The sequence below is a fragment of the Gobius niger genome (assembly GCF_951799975.1).
Source record: "Gobius niger genome assembly, chromosome: 7".
NCBI lineage: Eukaryota > Metazoa > Chordata > Actinopteri > Gobiiformes > Gobiidae > Gobius > Gobius niger.
The window spans coordinates 1,433,963-1,451,886 of record NC_136858.1 but is presented as its reverse complement, the minus strand read 5'-3'; the positions used below and the strand labels follow the sequence as shown (position 1 = coordinate 1,451,886).

The following is a 17,924-nucleotide window of genomic DNA, read 5'->3' as shown; positions in this document are numbered from 1 at the left end:
ATATAGGTGTTTGCCGCGAAAGCGGCATATTTGTTGTTGCTCGCAAAAAAATATGAAAAAAAAACGCATTAAGAAATATTGACAAAGAAGTGGTAAAATACGAGCGCAACGCGCTCGTATTTGACAATGAACCTCACGGGTGGGTTACTGGACGTGAGACCTTTCCGGTGATGTAAATATGCGCCGCCGCAGGCGGCGCTATATTGTTATTGTAAGGGTTTTTCTTATTAGGCCCGAGCGGCCTGCCGTCGCAAGGGCCTATTGTAATCGCAATCACAGCGCAGTGCGCGCAGCGCACTGAACCTAAGTGCGCGGAGCGCACAAAAACAGCGCGAAGCGCTGTCCCCATGTCAACCGTAAACTCACCATGTAAAACAGTGAAGCCCACACCAAAGGTGTGGGCCCTTTATACTTATTATTGTATTAAAATTAATGGGGGTATATAGTGTAAATGGGGGTATATAGTGGATGACGAGCGCGAAGCGCTCGTCATCCACCCAGGAACCCCACGGATGCGTGCGGATCGCTTAGAGCTTTCCAAAAATGTATAATATGATATCGTCGCGAAAGCGACGATATTGTTTTTCTCGGAAATATTATTAGGCCCGAGCGGCCTGCCGTCGCAAGGGCCTATTGTAATCGCAATCACAGCGCAGTGCGCGCAGCGCACTGAACCCAAGTGCGCGGAGCGCACAAAAACAGCGCGAAGCGCTGTCCCCATGTCAACCGTAAACTCACCGTGTCAAACAGTGACAGCCCACACCAGAGGTGTGGGCCCTTTATACTTATTATTGCATTAAAATGAATGGGGGTATATAGTGTGAATGGGGGTATATAGTGGATGACGAGCGCGAAGCGCTCGTCATCCACCCAGGACCCCCACGGATGCGTGCGGATCGTTGAAAGCTTTCCAAAAATGTATAATATAACATCGTCGCGAAAGCGACGATATTGTTTTTGTCGAAAATATTATTAGGCCCGAGCGGCCTGCCGTCGCAAGGGCCTATTGTAATCGCAATCACAGCGCAGTGCGCGCAGCGCACTGAACCTAAGTGCGCGGAGCGCACAAAAACAGCGCAAAGCGCTGTCCCCATGTCAACCGTAAACTCACCATGTAAAACAGTGACAGCCCACACCGAAGGTGTGGGGCCTTTATACTTATTATTGCATTAAAATGAACGGGGGTATATAGTGTGAATGGGGGTATATAGTGGATGACGAGCGCGAAGCGCTCGTCATCCACCCAGGACCCCCACGGATGCGTGCGGATCGTTGAAAGCTTTCCAAAAATGTATAATATGATATCGTCGCGAAAGCGACGATATTGTTTTTGCCGAAAATATTATTATTCTTTCTTTCTTCTTCTTCTTTCTTTCTTTCTTTCTTCTTCTTCTGCTCTTTGAGCAGGAATTTGACCCCCTGAACATTGTCGAAAACTCACCAAACTTTGCCCAAAATTCAGGTCCGGTGAAAAATTAATTAAAATGGGTGTTTCATATTGGGGGGGGAAAAAATGGCGCGACAGCGCCACCTACAAAAGTGAAAATACATTACGCCAATGGGGGAGGGGCCGAAGTAAACTTTGTCGTAGAGCGACGAGATTCGGTACAGATATTCATCATGTGATGACAAAAAAAAAATATTATTGTGGCCACACCCCTTGACAAACCGGAAATCCGCCATTTTGACAGGAAGTCCGCAGAATGCTGAGTCAGCGTTTTCGCTGACCTCGCATTTTAACGAACTCCTCCCAGGGCGTTTCACCAAATGAGCTCAAAATCGCTCCACCTCATCTCAAGATGTGGGGCATCAAAAGTTATCCAAATTTTTTGGCTATGTTTTACGGTTTGTTTGCGGCGAAGCCGCAATCTTTACGAAGAATTATGCGATTCATCAAAAACTAAAAATCGCTCCCTTTCGCACAAAGAAACTCCGATTAAAAATCGGAAATATACATTTTATTGACCTTTCACCCCTGGACACAACAAATGTGAAAAAGTGACATTGGGCGCGATAGCGCCCCCTCCAGGAGCAGAACAAAAAATGCATTATGGGAAAAAAATTAGTTTGTCGGAAATGGATGAAATTCGGTACAAAAATAGTTGATGGCATCCCGATCCAAAAAGCCAATGAGACCCATATCGTATTTTGTACGGTGTTGCCATGGTGAATCAAAATACATTGCGTCCATGGAGGCGGTATCAACGTCAACTTTGTCGTAGAGCGACGAGATTCGGTACAGACATTCGTCATGTGACGACAAACCAAAAATATTATTGTGGCCACGCCCCCTGACAAACCGAAAGTCCGCCATTTTGACAAGAAGTCTGGAGAATGCTGAGTCAGCGTTTTCGCTGACGTCGCATTTAAACGAACTCCTCCTAGGGCGTTTGACCAAATGAGCTCAAAATCGCTCCACCTCATCTCAAGATGTGGGGCATCAAAAGTTATCCAAATTTTTTGGCTATGTTTTACGGTTTGTTTGCGGCGAAGCCGCAATCTTTACGAAGAATTATGCGATTCATCATAAATTAAAAATTGCTCCCATTTGCACAAACAAACTCCGATTAAAAATAGGAAATATACATTTTATTGACCTTTCACCCCTGGACACAACAAATGTGAAAAAGTGACATTGGGCGCGATAGCGCCCCCTCCAGGTGAAGAAGAAAAAATGCATTATGGGAAAAAAATTAGTTTCTCGGAAATGGATGAAATTCGGTACAAATATAGTTGATGGCATCCCGATCAAGAAAGCCAATGTGACCCATACCGGAATTTGTATGGTTTTGCCATTGAAACGACCGGGAACCCCCATATTATTCCAATGGGATGGACACATAAATCTCACATTATACACCATCACGGCGCGTTAGCGCCCTCTGTCAGCAGCGTGTGGACAGTGGTAATTGAAGTAAGGCCTGTAAGGGCTGTCCAATGCTGCATGTGAAATAAAAAACATTATGGGCGCGCTAGCGCCCTCTGGAGTTTGGAACCATTACTCACATGGAGAGGGAAAAAACACATAGCACCTATGGGGGCGGCGTCAACGTCAACTTTGTCGGAGAGTGACGGGATTCGGTACAGACATTCGTCATGTGACGACAAACAAAAAATATGATTGTGGCCGCGCCCCCTGATAAACCGGAAGTCCGCCATTTTGACAAGAAGTCTGGAGAATGCTGAGTCAGTGTTTTCGCTGACGTCGCATTTTAACGAACTCCTCCTAGGGCGTTTGACCAAATGAGCTCAAAATCGCTCCAGCTCATCTCAAGATGTGGGGCATCAAAAGTTATCCAAATTTTTTGGCTATGTTTTACGGTTTGTTTGCGGCGAAGCCGCAATCTTTACGAAGAATTATGCGATTCATCATAAATTAAAAATTGCTCCCATTCGTTCAAACAAACTCCGATTAAAAATAGGAAATATACATTTTATTGACCTTTCACCCCTGTACACAACAAATGTGAAAAAGTGACATTGGGCGCGATAGCGCCCCCTCCAGGTGCAGAAGAAAAAATGAATTATGGGGAAAAAAATTGTTTCTCGGAAATGGATGAAATTCGGTACAAAAATAGTTGATGGCATCCCGATCAAGAAAGCCAATGGGACCCCTCTGTTAGGTGTGTTTGGACAGCGGACATGGAGGTACAAATTCCCTTGTGAAATGAAAAAGATTTTGGGCATGTTTTCTCACATGGAGAGGCTAAAACTTTACTGAGAAAGGTAAAATGCACTGTTCCCCATTCATACGTAATCTCATCGTCTCGAACAGTGACCAAACATATTATTGCTGGAAAGTGCCATTCAGTCACGTTGAGCTTTTTTTTTTTTTACAATAATCTTCTTTGAACATTTATGGGAAAATATATTGACCTAATTTCATACATGTTTTACGGAAAATCCTGAACATTGTAACAAATTTTAGCCAAAAATCAAGACAAATGGAAAATATCAGCACTTTTGGATGCCTTCATGAGAAAGTCATGTGACGTTAGTTCATGTCCTGAGAGAGAAGACGCTGGACCTTTCATATGGATCGGTTCAGCCATAAACCATAGTAATCATGATTACCACAATAAAATTCGTAACTGTGCCATCTTGATTTTAAATTGTAGGCTGTTTTTGTGACATCATGAGAACAGATGCAAATTTTTTTTTTTGAAGTAGAAAAGATAAGACAGATCTTTATACAATGGAACCATAGACCAGAACAGTGATGGAGCTCACTAAAGTGCACTAGTCTCTACCCCGTTCATCTCAATACCATAAGAAATAATCATAAACATGAGTTTATTTTAAAAGTACACCTTCAGTTGAAAAAGGACAACTGCACTGTTATTGCACTTTGGGCCATGTTTCCACTGATCGTGGGTAAACCTGTTCTGCAGCCTGTTTGTGTGTGCCCTGGGAGTTTGGAGTCTGCCTGAGGAGAGAGTGGTGAAGAGGCTGTTTCCTGGGTGAGTGGGATCCTGCAGTATGTTGGCTGCACGTGTGAGCAGTCGACTGGCGTAGATGTCATCCAGGTTTGGCAGAGAGGAGCCCAAGATCCTGTCCGCTGTCTCATCACGCGCTGCAGGTCCTTCTCAGCAGCAGCTCGCGCACCATGCTGTGCAGTAGTATGTATGTAAGTAGTAGGCTTTCTATGGTAAAATGATAGGCGAAGGTGATCCAGAAAAGTGCAGATTATTTGAAATAAAAATATCAGGTATAGGGACTTTAATAATGCAGGTGTTTACACTCCATGTCAGGTCCTCACTGATCTGCACACCCAAAAACCTGAAGCCTGAGACCCTCTCCACCTCCACCCCATCAGTCCACAGACCACTGTGAGGTGTTTTCTCGTTCTCTCCCAAAATCAATTATGACCTCTGTTTTCTTTGTGTTCAGAAGTTGCAGCTAAAATGGCAGGAAAAATTATAAAAGACCTGACAGTATTTGACCATTTAAGATAAACATGTGTCATGTATCTGAAACACTTAATCTGCTGTATAAGTCTGAATTCTTTCATCTGCTGCCTTTGTAATTTGTCATAACATTTCTACACCAGAAAAATGAAAAAGCCTTGATTGTAAGCAAAATCAATGACAAGTGTAACAAAACATTTATTGAGTTGAATACTTCTTTAAATTGACATTGACAACACATTTATACACATGTTTCAAACAATAGCAACTGTCGCTTAAAATACAAACACACAACATTTTCAATTTCTGTCACAGTATTACAACATGAATACTTTAAAAAAAAGCTTGTGAATACATTCAAACCTATTTACATCATACACAACAACAAAAAATGAGGATAAATAAGTGAAAACTTCATTGTAGTTTAATTGAATATTATCTGAACCACTCTTGGTCTGGCCTGTCACCTAGAACCTGTTTGCCCTGGGAGTCCCTACAGAGGCATAAAGCCCCTCACAACATAGCTCCTAGGATCCTTCAGGCGCTCAAACCTCTCCACCACGATAAGGTGGTGGTTCAAGGAGAGGAAAATTTATTAACATTATTAGTGTCATTACAATTGAATACATGATTTACATTATGTTATCAATAATACATTCTAAAATACATAACATTACATAAATTACATAAAAATATACATTATAAATACATAACATTACATAAATTACATAAAAATATACATTATAAATACAATACATACATTATTATTTGGCATGCATATATACATTACATAATTAATTTATCATTCGAGGGACCCTTTGAACCAGTCAGAATGGTTCAAGACCAGAGACAACAAACCTTACAGTATGTGTGCACGCATCACTGTAAGGTACAACACACAATAAAGTCAAAACTAAAACAGTAACAACAATTACAACCGAAAGCCCTAAAACTACAACGCCTAAATCTGCAAACACATGATCCAAAGCTAAGCAGTCTCTTCACAGACAGGTTTGTTTGTTCACCTGCTTTACAAGTTTGGTTTTCCTCAGAAACCTCCCTCTTCACATGATGTCACTGTGTAAAGGCTTGTAGTCTTCTAATGTACTTGAGTCAGACAAAATGGAAAACTTTAACTGCATGGTCACAGATAAGTTTTCCCAGTCTGACAAAATGACATAATAAAACTACAAGACAGAGCACAGCTTCACCTAATAAAGAGGACGAGAGGAGGAAGACCAATATTGTAATGCATGATTCACAAAAAACCTGTCAGCAAAGAGAAAACCTCTGCAAGTAAATATCTCAAAATACTCCACTGAATTTCCATGATCCAACATCTAAAGCTATCATCCAAAACGAACCAACACATAAATATGTACAACACTCAAAATGTTTCCAAAGACAAACACACAAAAGTCAAAATACATGATTGCAGCCAATTATAAAAATGTTATATACAATTTTGACAAAGAGTCAATCCTGAATGCTCAATAATCAAGAGAGGAATGAACTGCTTAGGGCATGATGAAAGGGCATGGGAAGACAAAGTTGTAAGAAACACAAGACAAGTCATATGTAAGGAGCAATGTGATGAGCCGACACAATAAACAACAGCTGTCCATTTTAACTATAAAGTAGATCTAATCTAGATGCGGCATTTCAACGCACTTCCCCCTAAAAGAACAGACGATCCCTTCATGGTCGCTAAAGTATGTTGGCACGACTGAACAGTCAATATCGTACTCACTTGACTTTAGATAGAAATGATCAATTAATGTCCCTCTCTCAGTTGTGGGAGATGTGACGTATTGAACATATCCTCTTTCTACCATAAAATTGCAGAGACTTGTAGATTTCAATACGTCGTCATTAAAATCTCCCATCACAGCCACAGTGGCACAATGTGAACTCAGCCAATTCAAAAACCTGTCAAAGTTATACTTGAATAGAGACATGGGATAAGACGGTGGCCGGTAAATTACTGCTATGATGATTTGATGCTCTGCAAAATAATTAACTAAACATTCCAAATCGAAATCTCGTACTGTGATTTCATAGTTAAGGTTTTCCTCACAGTACATGCCAACTCCACCGTACTGTTGGCCACGTAAACTAACCAACGCTGTGTGGTTACTGCGCTGGTAGGAGATACTACGGGGACGACTATGGAAGGTATAACCTTCAATTTGACAACCATCAAAAGATGAGTCTACAGATAACCATGTCTCTACCACAGCGATACAGTTAGGCTGCAAAAGCTGTGTGCGTGAAGCCAAGTCAGACACATGTCGGGCTAATCCCTGTACATTCATAAAAAATACTGTCAAAACATGTGCCTCTTGTCTGTGCCAGGGCAAACTGTCGACCACGAAGGGAGGCAGGTTCTCTAACGCGGCTCTAATGTTGTCCTTGCAGTAAATGGCCTTTTCCGAAAAGTCTTGAATTACAAGACCCTCTAAACTCCGGACGCGACTTAAGGCCACATACGCCTGACCTGCGGTAAATATTTTCTTCAGGGACACCACAGCTTCATCTACAGTAACCCCTTGTACTTTGTGTACTGTACAGGCCCACGCGAGTTTAAGCGGAAACTGTCTACGCCTCTCGGTGCGTTTATTCACCTGTTCTTCAGCTGGTCCTATGCGGGTAGAACCAGTCAGGTCTGCAGGGGTACGGGTCTGTTTCCTTGTCTTCGCACCTACTCTATCGTCATCGAATTTCACATAAATAGCTAAAGGAAACCTCTTGTTCTGGGGATCTTCGACTATATAAGTTACAATGCCACATACCCCATTTACTAGACCGTCAGAAAGATCTATGTTTTTACAAAGCATAACGCGTGCATTGACGCCGATATGCAGTGCCTCCGCCAAACTAGGTTTCATTTTATTGGACTTATGGAAACACAGATGACCATGGAGTTCCTTAATTTTACCGGAGCCCTTATCGATCCCAAAATCACGCGCCTCTATGGTCATCACCTCTGAACAAACGCTACTAAGCTTTCTTAAGTTATATTCCCCAACATGAACCCTCCTCGCGAAAATATGCAATACGTCGGGCTCTTCGCCTGTTTCACGACGCTTCAATATATCTATGTCGCTTTGGAGCATGGGTGTCCCTCTCGTGCGCACTCTTAACCGGTTTAAGAGGTCCGCGAAAGTACTATCTTGTTGTCTAACAACAGTTTTTAATTCCGCTACTTTAAACAAATCGTTGAAAAAATCGACGCCTACATTTTCTTTATACAGAACCTCCCCCCCAACAGGAGCTAACTGATAAAAATCCCCAACTGTAATAACGCAAACGTTTCCAAATTTAATCTCCTCATCCGTCTGTTTAATTTGACCCAAACGACCGTCAATCCACTCAAACACCCTTTTGTCAACCATCGATATTTCGTCGATTACAACAATTTCAACATCGATGTATCTAGCGCGCAGTGTACTTAACTTTTCCTCTCCGAGCTTACCATACTTTGCTGGAGGATTCGCAGGGATAGAAAACGTCGTATGGATTGTCGCCGCCTCTAAGTTATACGCTGCTATCCCGGTCGGAGCCGTTAATAAAACGCTAATGTTTTCGGGACTATGACAAATAGGAGCCAATAACCGCGACGCTTCATACTGAATAGCCCTAATCAGGTGACTCTTCCCGGTGCCAGCTCCACCTGATATAAATACGTGCAATGGCTCAGGGTTGTTACCGGCAACCTTGTCTAAGCACCATTGCCGTATTTTGTAAAAAATGGACAGCTGTTGCTCATTCAGGCTTCGCACAAGTGCAAGACCCTCTGGACGACTCATAACATTAGTCCTCTCCAAATGACAAATGTCCTCGTTCCTTACAGCTAAGTCAGGGATGGGCTCTTGCTCATGCTCAGAGAGGACCTCCTGCAACATCTCTCTAAACTCCTCCTTTGATTCCAACCTTTCAACTTCCAGCTCTGGGCAGAGATCGGCCCATGCCTCTTCCAAAAGCTCTTCAGAGTTCATTGCCTCTTGGATCTCATCCAGATCCTCAGCCTCCACTTCAAAACGACACCTATTTGCATCAACGATCGCCTTCACCGAATGCACAGACCCGTCACTATAGCGCACTTCCCCATTTTCATAGAAGTCCTTAAATGTTTCGTATGGAGCCGGCTTAAGGTCGGCTTCATCGCGATATGGTAAAAATAATTGAAGGATGCTTAGATGGAATAACTCTGAATCTTTTGTCTCTGAAAACCGTGCATACCTAACAATTGCAGGCTTGGTGTTCTGCCGTTTAGCGACAGCACCTAAAGAATTTTGTAAAGGAATAGCCTTTTGACATGTCTCTGTTTGACTAAGTACACGGTATTCAGATACAAAAGAAGCAATGCACATATCATTAAAAGTACTATCGTTTGGCCTACTCTTAAAGCGATCTATAAGGTTGGTCATCCAAATATCGTCCGAAGCCGAATCACCATCTAACTGACTGATAGGTTTGCTCAATCTAACAATGTTGTTTCCCGTCGGAATGAATTCTACTTTACGTGAGAATTCCTTAAGATGCATGTTTGTAACGCGATAAACAGCTTCCTGCGCAGAGACATCACGATTATGCAAATAAACGCGTCCTAACTTTTTCAATGCCTCTTTTGCACTAACATTATCTTTGGAAGCTTCTTTTTGGGCAGCGCCCAAGAGCAAACCCATCTCCCTCTCTGCCTTAGAAATATATGAAATTATATAAACTATGCACGCCCACGCATCTACAACAAACTGAATGTCCATATTCGCATCCCAAGCATCCAACAATTTCGCATTATAATTATTAATCCAAACTTCCTTAATCCCCCGCTTTAAAACTACATGAGTGTGACCGCCTAAAGCCTGGTACACCATTTCAAACGAGTCCTGTGTTAAACCGGCAGATGCAAACAATGACTGCACACTATCAATGGGAACATTCTCATCTACAATAGCATCTTTAAGTGCAGTCATGAACGCCACAGCCTCCTCTTTAGGCATAATCGGTTCGCTCTCCGGGTCTACTTTTTTAATAAATGTGCGCATGGACGGAGGACGTGGGAAATTAAAGCGACACTTCTTTTTTCCCTTTTTACACGTTTTTGAGTGACGCTTTGAATGCTGCTGCACTGAAGTAACTTTTTCCAATAATTTGGGATCAGAGGGTAATTCACAACTAATGTACTTATCAATAAAGTCAATTACCTCCTCGTCTGTATTAACTCCGAGCTTGGGGGCGTCTCTAACCCAATATAAACAATGGACGTGAGGGCTTCCGCGCTGCTGAAACTCTACACGATAAAAGGAATCTATAATTTCGCCTATCGGGTGAGCCGGGGACTTCAGGACGGTATTTTGAAATCTATGCCACCGCCGATCAAACATACGGGCGACAGTTGTGGGGTGGCGACGCAAAAGATCACATCTGTCTGCCCAATTTAAGTCCTCTACGCTCCTGGTACTACCTTCTATTTTTAACAGTGCCTCGAGGACTTCTGGCCAACGCATATCTGCCGAACTAAATGAACAGAACCATGTTGGGATACCCAGCTGGCGCACCATCGCGATTAAGTCTTTGAGTGTGGATTGCCAGTATGGGGGCGTGCCTCTAATAGGCTTTAAAAAACGATAACCACTATCAAACTGTAATAAATTTTCCAAAGATTCTCCATCTGCAGCAGCATTACCCGAACCCTGACACGCATGTCCCTTTCGCAAAGCTATGGAGACCTTCGATACGACCTGCTCTACTTCCAACATGTACAGAGCCATGAATAGAAATTTAAGATTGCGCGCGAAACGACCGTCCGCGTGCAATAGTCTGTTAATGAAATACCGGCACAAAGTAATACGAACAGGCCTACGGGTGTGAAACGTATTACGCCCAAAGGGGAACTCTTTTGGGAAGCATTTTGCCTCATTTTCCTTATCGGTGAGCAAACTCACTGGACTGTTCCCCTCCGCCGGAGCTAAATTCAGTACACCCTGGAAGTAGTGGTCAAGAGCCTCTTGAGCCATATCTGCAGGCATAAAGAAGGTGTCCTGGAACATACAATGACGCTGACGGTCATGGAGATGCTCATCATCTAAATCTTCATCCTCTCCCTGCGCCGCCTGTCCCCGCGCTGCCTGTCCCTCTCCCGCCTGTCCCTGCCCCTTCTGTCCCTGCCCCTTCTGTCCCTGCCCCTTCTGTCCCTGCCCCTTCTGTCCCTGCCCCTTCTGTCCCTGCCCCTTCTGTCCCTTTGCTGCGCGCCCCTTCGGCGGCCGCCCCTTCGCCGGCCGCCCCATCGCCTCCTGTCCCTGTGCTTCCTGTACCTGTGCAGCACCCATTTGCCCCTGCGTTGACTGTCCCTGTGCTTCCTGTCCCTGCGCCGCCTGTCCCTGTGCTTCCTGTACCTGCGCAGCCCCCATATGCCCCTGCGTTGCCTTTCCCTGTGCTTCCTGTCCCTGCGCTTCCCGTCCCTGCGCCGCCCCCATCTGCCCCTGCGCCGCCCCCATCTGCCCCTGCGCCGCCCCCATCTGCCCCTTCGTTGCCTGTCCCTGTTCCATCGGTGTCGCTCCCGTATCCATAGCTTCCTCTTCCTGCCTCATGAACTCATTAACCCACTCTTCATCAAACTCTATGTCTAAATAATGCTGGTTGTTAGCTTTAAGAAAGGCTATCGCGCTCTTTATCCGACCCGTGTCGACGTATTGATATTCATAATGGCCTTTGTAAGTAAGTTTACGCTTTAATTTCACAGGTAATAACCATCCGTCCATGCTACGACGCGGCAACAGCTTAGTGGTGTCAATAATATTGGACGGCACACATGTGGCCGGACCATGAGTCCCCCCTTGACCCCCTTTAGGTAAAGCGTACATCTGCATAAACACTATATTGAGCGCCACTAAATGCTGTTCGACTGTGTTCAAACACGCGAGTTCAGGAGGAATATCATCTAACTGTAAATTGTTTATTGAGCATTCAGCCGGCATTTGACCCTTTTTGAGTTTAGAGTTACAAGTGTAGCAGATCCACAAACTCCCTCTACAATCAGACAGCGGACACGGTGACGGACAACTCTTACTGCACGTATGTAAATAGGCATCTGAGATACAGGCCTCAGCAACAGCAGCACATTTAGGATCAGCCATAAAATCATCCTTTCTACAAGGTAAGACCTGGTTGATAAATAATAATTTAAAGCACACGCAACAAATGTGCTCAGGACCGTGTTCAACTTCCCGCCAAAAGCGTTCCTTAACCAAATCAAAATTATCAGCCAATTGTTGCTTGATTTGCCGTTTACGATTTCTGTAAGCAACACGAGTTTGAGCTTTGTATTGCTCATCTTTGTGGTATTTAACTTTACTATAGGTTTTTACTTTCTGCCTATGTTTGGGACTATCTTTGTACTTCTGTTTACTGGCGGCCCTGACATCGTGTTTGTGCTTTAAGTTATCTTCATACTTTTTAATGCTAGCTGCCTTTTTCTTTTGTCTATACTCTGTATTAGCGCAATATTTATGTTTATTTGCTGCTTTGATTGCCACTTTCTTTTTCTCTCTATGTGCTGCATTGTCTCTGTATTTAAGGTTGACTGCAGCACTGCTCGCAGCCTTTTTTTGTTCTCTATAATCTACATTGTCGCTATATTTAAGATTGACCGCAGCCTTCTTTTCCTCTTTATAAAACACATTCTCTCTATATTTAAGATTGACTGCAGCCTTCTTTCCCTGTCTGTAATCTACATCATCTCTATATTTAAGATTGACTGCAGCCTTCTTTGCCTGTCTATAATCTAAATTTTCTCTATATTTAAGGTTGACTGCAGATCTATTTGTGGCCTTCTTTCCCTGTCTATAATCTACATCATCTCTATATTTAAGGTTGACTGCAGCTCTATTTGCGGCCTTCTTTCCCTGTCTATAATCTACATCATCTCTATATTTAAGGTTGACTGCAGCTCTATTTGCGGCCTTCTTTCCCTGTCTATAATCTACATCATCTCTATATTTAAGGTTGACTGCAGCTCTATTTGCAGCCTTCTTTCCCTGTCTGTAATCTACATTTTCTCTATATTTAAGTTTGTCTGCAGCCTTCTTTCCCTGTCTATAATCTACATCATCTCTATATTTGAGTTTGTCTGCAGTCTTCTTTCCCTGTCTATAATCTACATTTTCCCTATATCTACTTCTCAATGTTTCACGCAGTCTATCTTTAATTGTGGCATATTTGCTTTTTAAATGTCTATGCTTTTTGTTTTGAATGTACTTGGATGATTTAGTGTGTTGTACATTCGTTTCAGTGTTTGGACTAACCACTGATTGGGCATCTACCTGTCTAGACCTAGTGTTGTAACCCATAAGAATAGAACAATTAATTTGGCAGCTTCCGTAACAACTATGGGTCACAGGGTTTTTAACGCAAGTTACATTTTCATAATGAATATTGTTAATATTTTCGAGGTAAATGCCGCTGGTTGACAAAGGCCTGGTAGTACAACCATATTTAAGCCAACGTCCACTCAAAAACGTATATATATCTACACATAAAAGATCTGCTGTTGCTTGGATCTCTATCTCAGTGGCCCACGTGTTAACTCTATGCATATTACTATCGTTAATATACTGGGCCACAGAAGAGCAGCCATCGCGCAAAAGACTATTGTATTTTGATGCATTACTTTTAAGATGTTTAACGACCGCAAGTCTAAGTTTCCTATGATGTTTCTGTGTGCCACTAACAGCCTGCGAGATCGAGCGAAAGAAACAGTTACCGTCGGCAACGATTTTATCATTTGTACACGGCACATCTAACTTTAACGATCTCAAAGGATCTATTGTTTCTGGTTCTGCTACAGCGAGTCTCTCATAGTCAATGTTTAGGTTCTTACACAGTGCCCTACAAACATTCTCCTGAAGAGGAATAAAATCAAGAGCATCATCTGTGGCACCGGTACAAACAACATCCCAATCAACATCACATTCACGATCAAGCTTTGTCTTTTTAGGTGTGTGTGTGTGTTTGGGAACAGACGACTTTGCTTTAACTGAGCTTTTACGCTTCGGCTTTTGGTCAGAAGTGTCAAGCTTTGGAGGGGAAATGACCTCAGACGCTTCACACTTCAAACCAACCACCACGACAACAACACCCGTGATCTCAAACAACTTATACTCAAGTCCATAACACTCAGCTAACGCGCAAAAATGAGCATACACTTCATCCAGGCTGCTAAAGTAAACAACAACACTTTTACCATCAGGGTCAACCATCCCAGTCGCACTACGACTGTGTGAGTCCACCACCGCGTATCTACCGCTGTCTTTAATGACTGCACAAGTGTTGCCACACATCGTCAGTAGACATGCATCATAGTGTGCCAACATCTCTCTTAAACCACCATCTAAGGTCACACAGGTACCGGAAACAATAAGCTCATGCTCCACTACATTTGCAGCCCCAGCAACCGGCCGACTGAACTCAAACTCAAACGGTTGACCATCAATAACTGACTCTTTGGGCAAGTCAGAAGGTAGTAAGTTATCATTCCCATTAGTCAGGTCGTTACCCCTAAGCTCTGTGTAAATAGCATCACCAATCTCTAAAGTCCTGTCTAAATCCTTTTGCTCCCATGTAAACACACTGGACACAGTGTGCCTAGCTAATGCCACCAGAGCTATGGCTGCACACTGCACCCCTCCATACGGGAACCTGCTATCAGCCTGATGAAAACTACCCCTAACACAACTCGGAATATCAACGGGAACGCTATCCTCCATAACTATATCAGAACACGCTACAACAGGACTATCAACTAGAACACTATCCTCCATAACTACATCAGCACACACAACATCCAAATCATCACGTTCACGTTTCACCCTCTTACTTGTGAGTGTGCATTTGGGAACAGACGACTTAGCTTTAACTGACCTTTTGCGCTTTGGCCTTTGGTCAGAAGTGTCAGGCTTCTGAGGCAAAATGACCTCAGACGCTTCACACTTCAAACCAACAACCACGACAACAACGCCTGTAATCTCAAACAACTTGTATTCAACTTCATAACAGTCAGCTAACGCGCAAAAATGAGCATATAAATCATCCAGGCTGCTAAAGTAAAGTACAACGCTTTTACCATCAGGGTCAACCATCCCAGTCGCACTACGACTGTGTGAGTCCACCACCGCGTATCTACCGCTGTCTTTAATGACTGCACAAGTGTTGCCACACATCGTCAGTAGACATGCATCATAGTGTGCCAACATCTCCCCTAAACCACCATCTAAGGTCACACAGGTACCGGACACAATAAGCTCACTCTCTAGTACATTTGCAGCCCCAGCGACCGGATGACTGAACTCAAACTCAAACGGTTGACCATCAATAACTGACTCTTTGGGCAAGTCAGAAGCTAGTAAGAGCTCGTGCCCATGAGTCAGGTCGTTATCCCTAAGCTCTGTGTAAACAGCATCACCAATCACTAAAGTCTTGTCTAAATCCTTTTGCTGCCATGTAAACACACTGGACACAGTGTGCCTAGCTAATGCCACCAGAGCTATGGCTGCACACTGAGCCCCTCCATACGGGAACCTGTCATCAGCCTGATGAAAACTACCCCTAACGCAACTCGGAATACCAACAGGAACGCTATCCTCCATAACTATATCAGCACAAGCTACAGGACTATCAACCTCCATCTCTACATCGCTACTACCAAACGTGATAAGGCTTTCACTATCACTAACATCTATGTCAGACTGTGCACAACAAATGCAAGACTTATCTTGGTCCCTGGCGTCAGAAGCGCTCTCCCCGTGGACAGCTGGTGGAATGCTGCGGCGTGGAGACGGCTGACTGGCTGAAAGGGGGCTGGTCCTCTTCATCTACAAGTCACAAAGAAAACACATAACCATTAGACATCTCTCAAAGTAAAGCGGATCTCACTCTGTTCAGTGTAGCTGCTTTTGAAAATGCATTAATAAAAGAACACTGGTGTTGCAAGTATACAGTGTGCGAGAGATTTTTCCTTTTCTATATTTGGCCTTTGTGCCTTCTCTTACGCACCTGTTGAAAACAAAGGAGATGTGCGAAGTAAACCTTCTTTAATTTTTGAAAATGATACATAAAAATCATCATCTCACCTGGTCCACGAAGACCACTGGGGCGTCGGGGGAACTGGTGAGTGATGCTCCTGGAATCACCCCCACATCCACGAACTGCAGCTGCAAAAAGAATAACGTGTTAGATACTACTTCATGACAGATCATAGAATGTCAATTAATAAAAAGTACACACACCTCCTCCTCCAAGAAGCCGTCCAGGATGACCACGCTGGTAGGTGACGTTCCTGGTGTCACCTCCACGACAGCTGCCGCCACCTAGAGGACAACATTTGTTAATAATCAAAGAAGTTACAATGTAAAAACTTATTCAGCCACTTTAAACGACACTGACCTGGTCCTCCTCCATAGTAGACACGGAGCTGGCAGATGAGCCGGGTCTCACCGCCACAACCTCTTGTGCTGCCCGCGCCTACAATAAACAAAATAACAAATATGCATTAATTTCTTTAGAATGTATAAAGAGCACAGCCTTAAAAACACCTACCTGCCGCGTGGGCCGGCGTCTCTTTGGGGCAGCACGCTTGCGACGCCTCGCCCGAGACGTCTAAAAAAAAAAACGTGTTATTTCACCAGCTCAGAAATCATGATTAAACAACAACATTTCACACAAGATCTGATACTTACCTTCTTTCCCGAAGGAAAGGAGCCGATGCCCTGGCCACAGCCGCCGTGAGATGGAGAGAAGCGCTCCATCTCCACCAGCATGGCAGGGCTGAACAGGCAAGGCGACAAGGGAAAGGAGAACACGTTCTCCACCTCAAAACAAAGGAAACAGACAGTTTAGTCACAGCACTCACAATCTAACCATAGCTTTATAGAGTAGAACACTAACCTCCTGCGCCTGCAGCAGTCCCTTGGGGCTCACGGGGGAGATCCCAGGCTGAGTGACGGAGATAAACACAAAGCAGTCAGTAAAATGCAACTTCAGTTAACAATGCTTTAACAAAACAGGAACAGTTTCTCACCTTGCTGCCCCGTCGAACCTCGGTCCACTCAGGAGGGGGTGGAGGTGGCACGGGCGGCGGCTCGGGCACCTCCACTCTTGGGGAAACCCTCCTGGTGACCGGGCGGGGCGGGGGAGGAGACACCGGCGCAACAGCGGCAGCGTCATCCAGCTCCAGCTGCATGTAGCACGCCTGCCACAGCAGCTGGACGAGGATGGGCATGCCAAAGTCGTCGCTCAGGTGAGTCTGAAACACATCATTCACCCACGTTAAATAAAACAACAGTCATTAAAATGGTCAACTTTAAAGAGAGAGACTGTACTTACACCATCCCTGGCCCACAGATGCCCATCGCTCCGGGGAAACTTGTGTGCTACACGGAAGTAGCGGATCCCTAAAACAGATGTTAGCAACAAAAAGAACATGTTAAAGTATGCGCCACTCTAAGGAAAATAGTGATGACAGTTGCATTTTTTATACATACCCATGCCAACAGCGATGCGGTGGTACGCCTGCCGAAGGAGGGTCTGAATCTCCACCCCAGCGCTAAGCCGAGGTGGAAAATCCACGACACACACCTACGAACACAAAATTACAATTTAGACATGTTAAATACAATAATGAAGTACTTTCAGACCTCATAGAAGTGAAGTACACACCTTGGGCCAGCGTCCACAGACGTAGGCCAGGAGCTGGCCGAACTCCCTCGCAGCCTGGTCCAACGTCCGGCACGTCGTCAGTCCGTTGCAGGGTGCCATCAGAACCACAAGCGCTGGCTCTGACAACAAGAGAAGGGTCAGAGGTCAAACGTGCTGAACAATATGAGACAAAGTCAAAAAAAAAAAAAATTTTTTTTTTTTTTTTTTTTTTTTTTTTAAAGTAAAAAATGTTGCTAGTACAACTGTACCCACCTCGGGGCAGGGTGGTCCCAGCCAGCTCCCTGTGGATGTGCGAGGGTCCAC

General features: G+C 44.0%; 2 protein-coding genes across 2 annotated transcripts in view; both read right to left on the bottom strand.

Annotated features, from left to right (window-relative positions):
• Positions 1-17,924, bottom strand: part of poc1b (POC1 centriolar protein B) — a gene marked incomplete at its 3' end in the record, with an annotated part of 379,874 nt that overhangs the window by 90,935 nt on the left and 271,015 nt on the right. The window lies entirely within an intron of this gene.
• LOC306965077 (uncharacterized protein) overlaps positions 16,169-17,924 on the bottom strand; it is a gene marked incomplete at both ends in the record, with an annotated part of 30,836 nt that continues 29,080 nt past the window's right edge. Inside the window, 5 exons of the mRNA XM_079559321.1 lie at positions 16,169-16,273; positions 16,350-16,427; positions 16,503-16,562; positions 16,643-16,774; positions 17,622-17,740. Coding sequence (XP_079415447.1) covers positions 16,169-16,273; positions 16,350-16,427; positions 16,503-16,562; positions 16,643-16,774; positions 17,622-17,740 — 494 coding nt within the window. The remainder of the gene's footprint in view (positions 16,274-16,349; positions 16,428-16,502; positions 16,563-16,642; positions 16,775-17,621; positions 17,741-17,924) is intronic.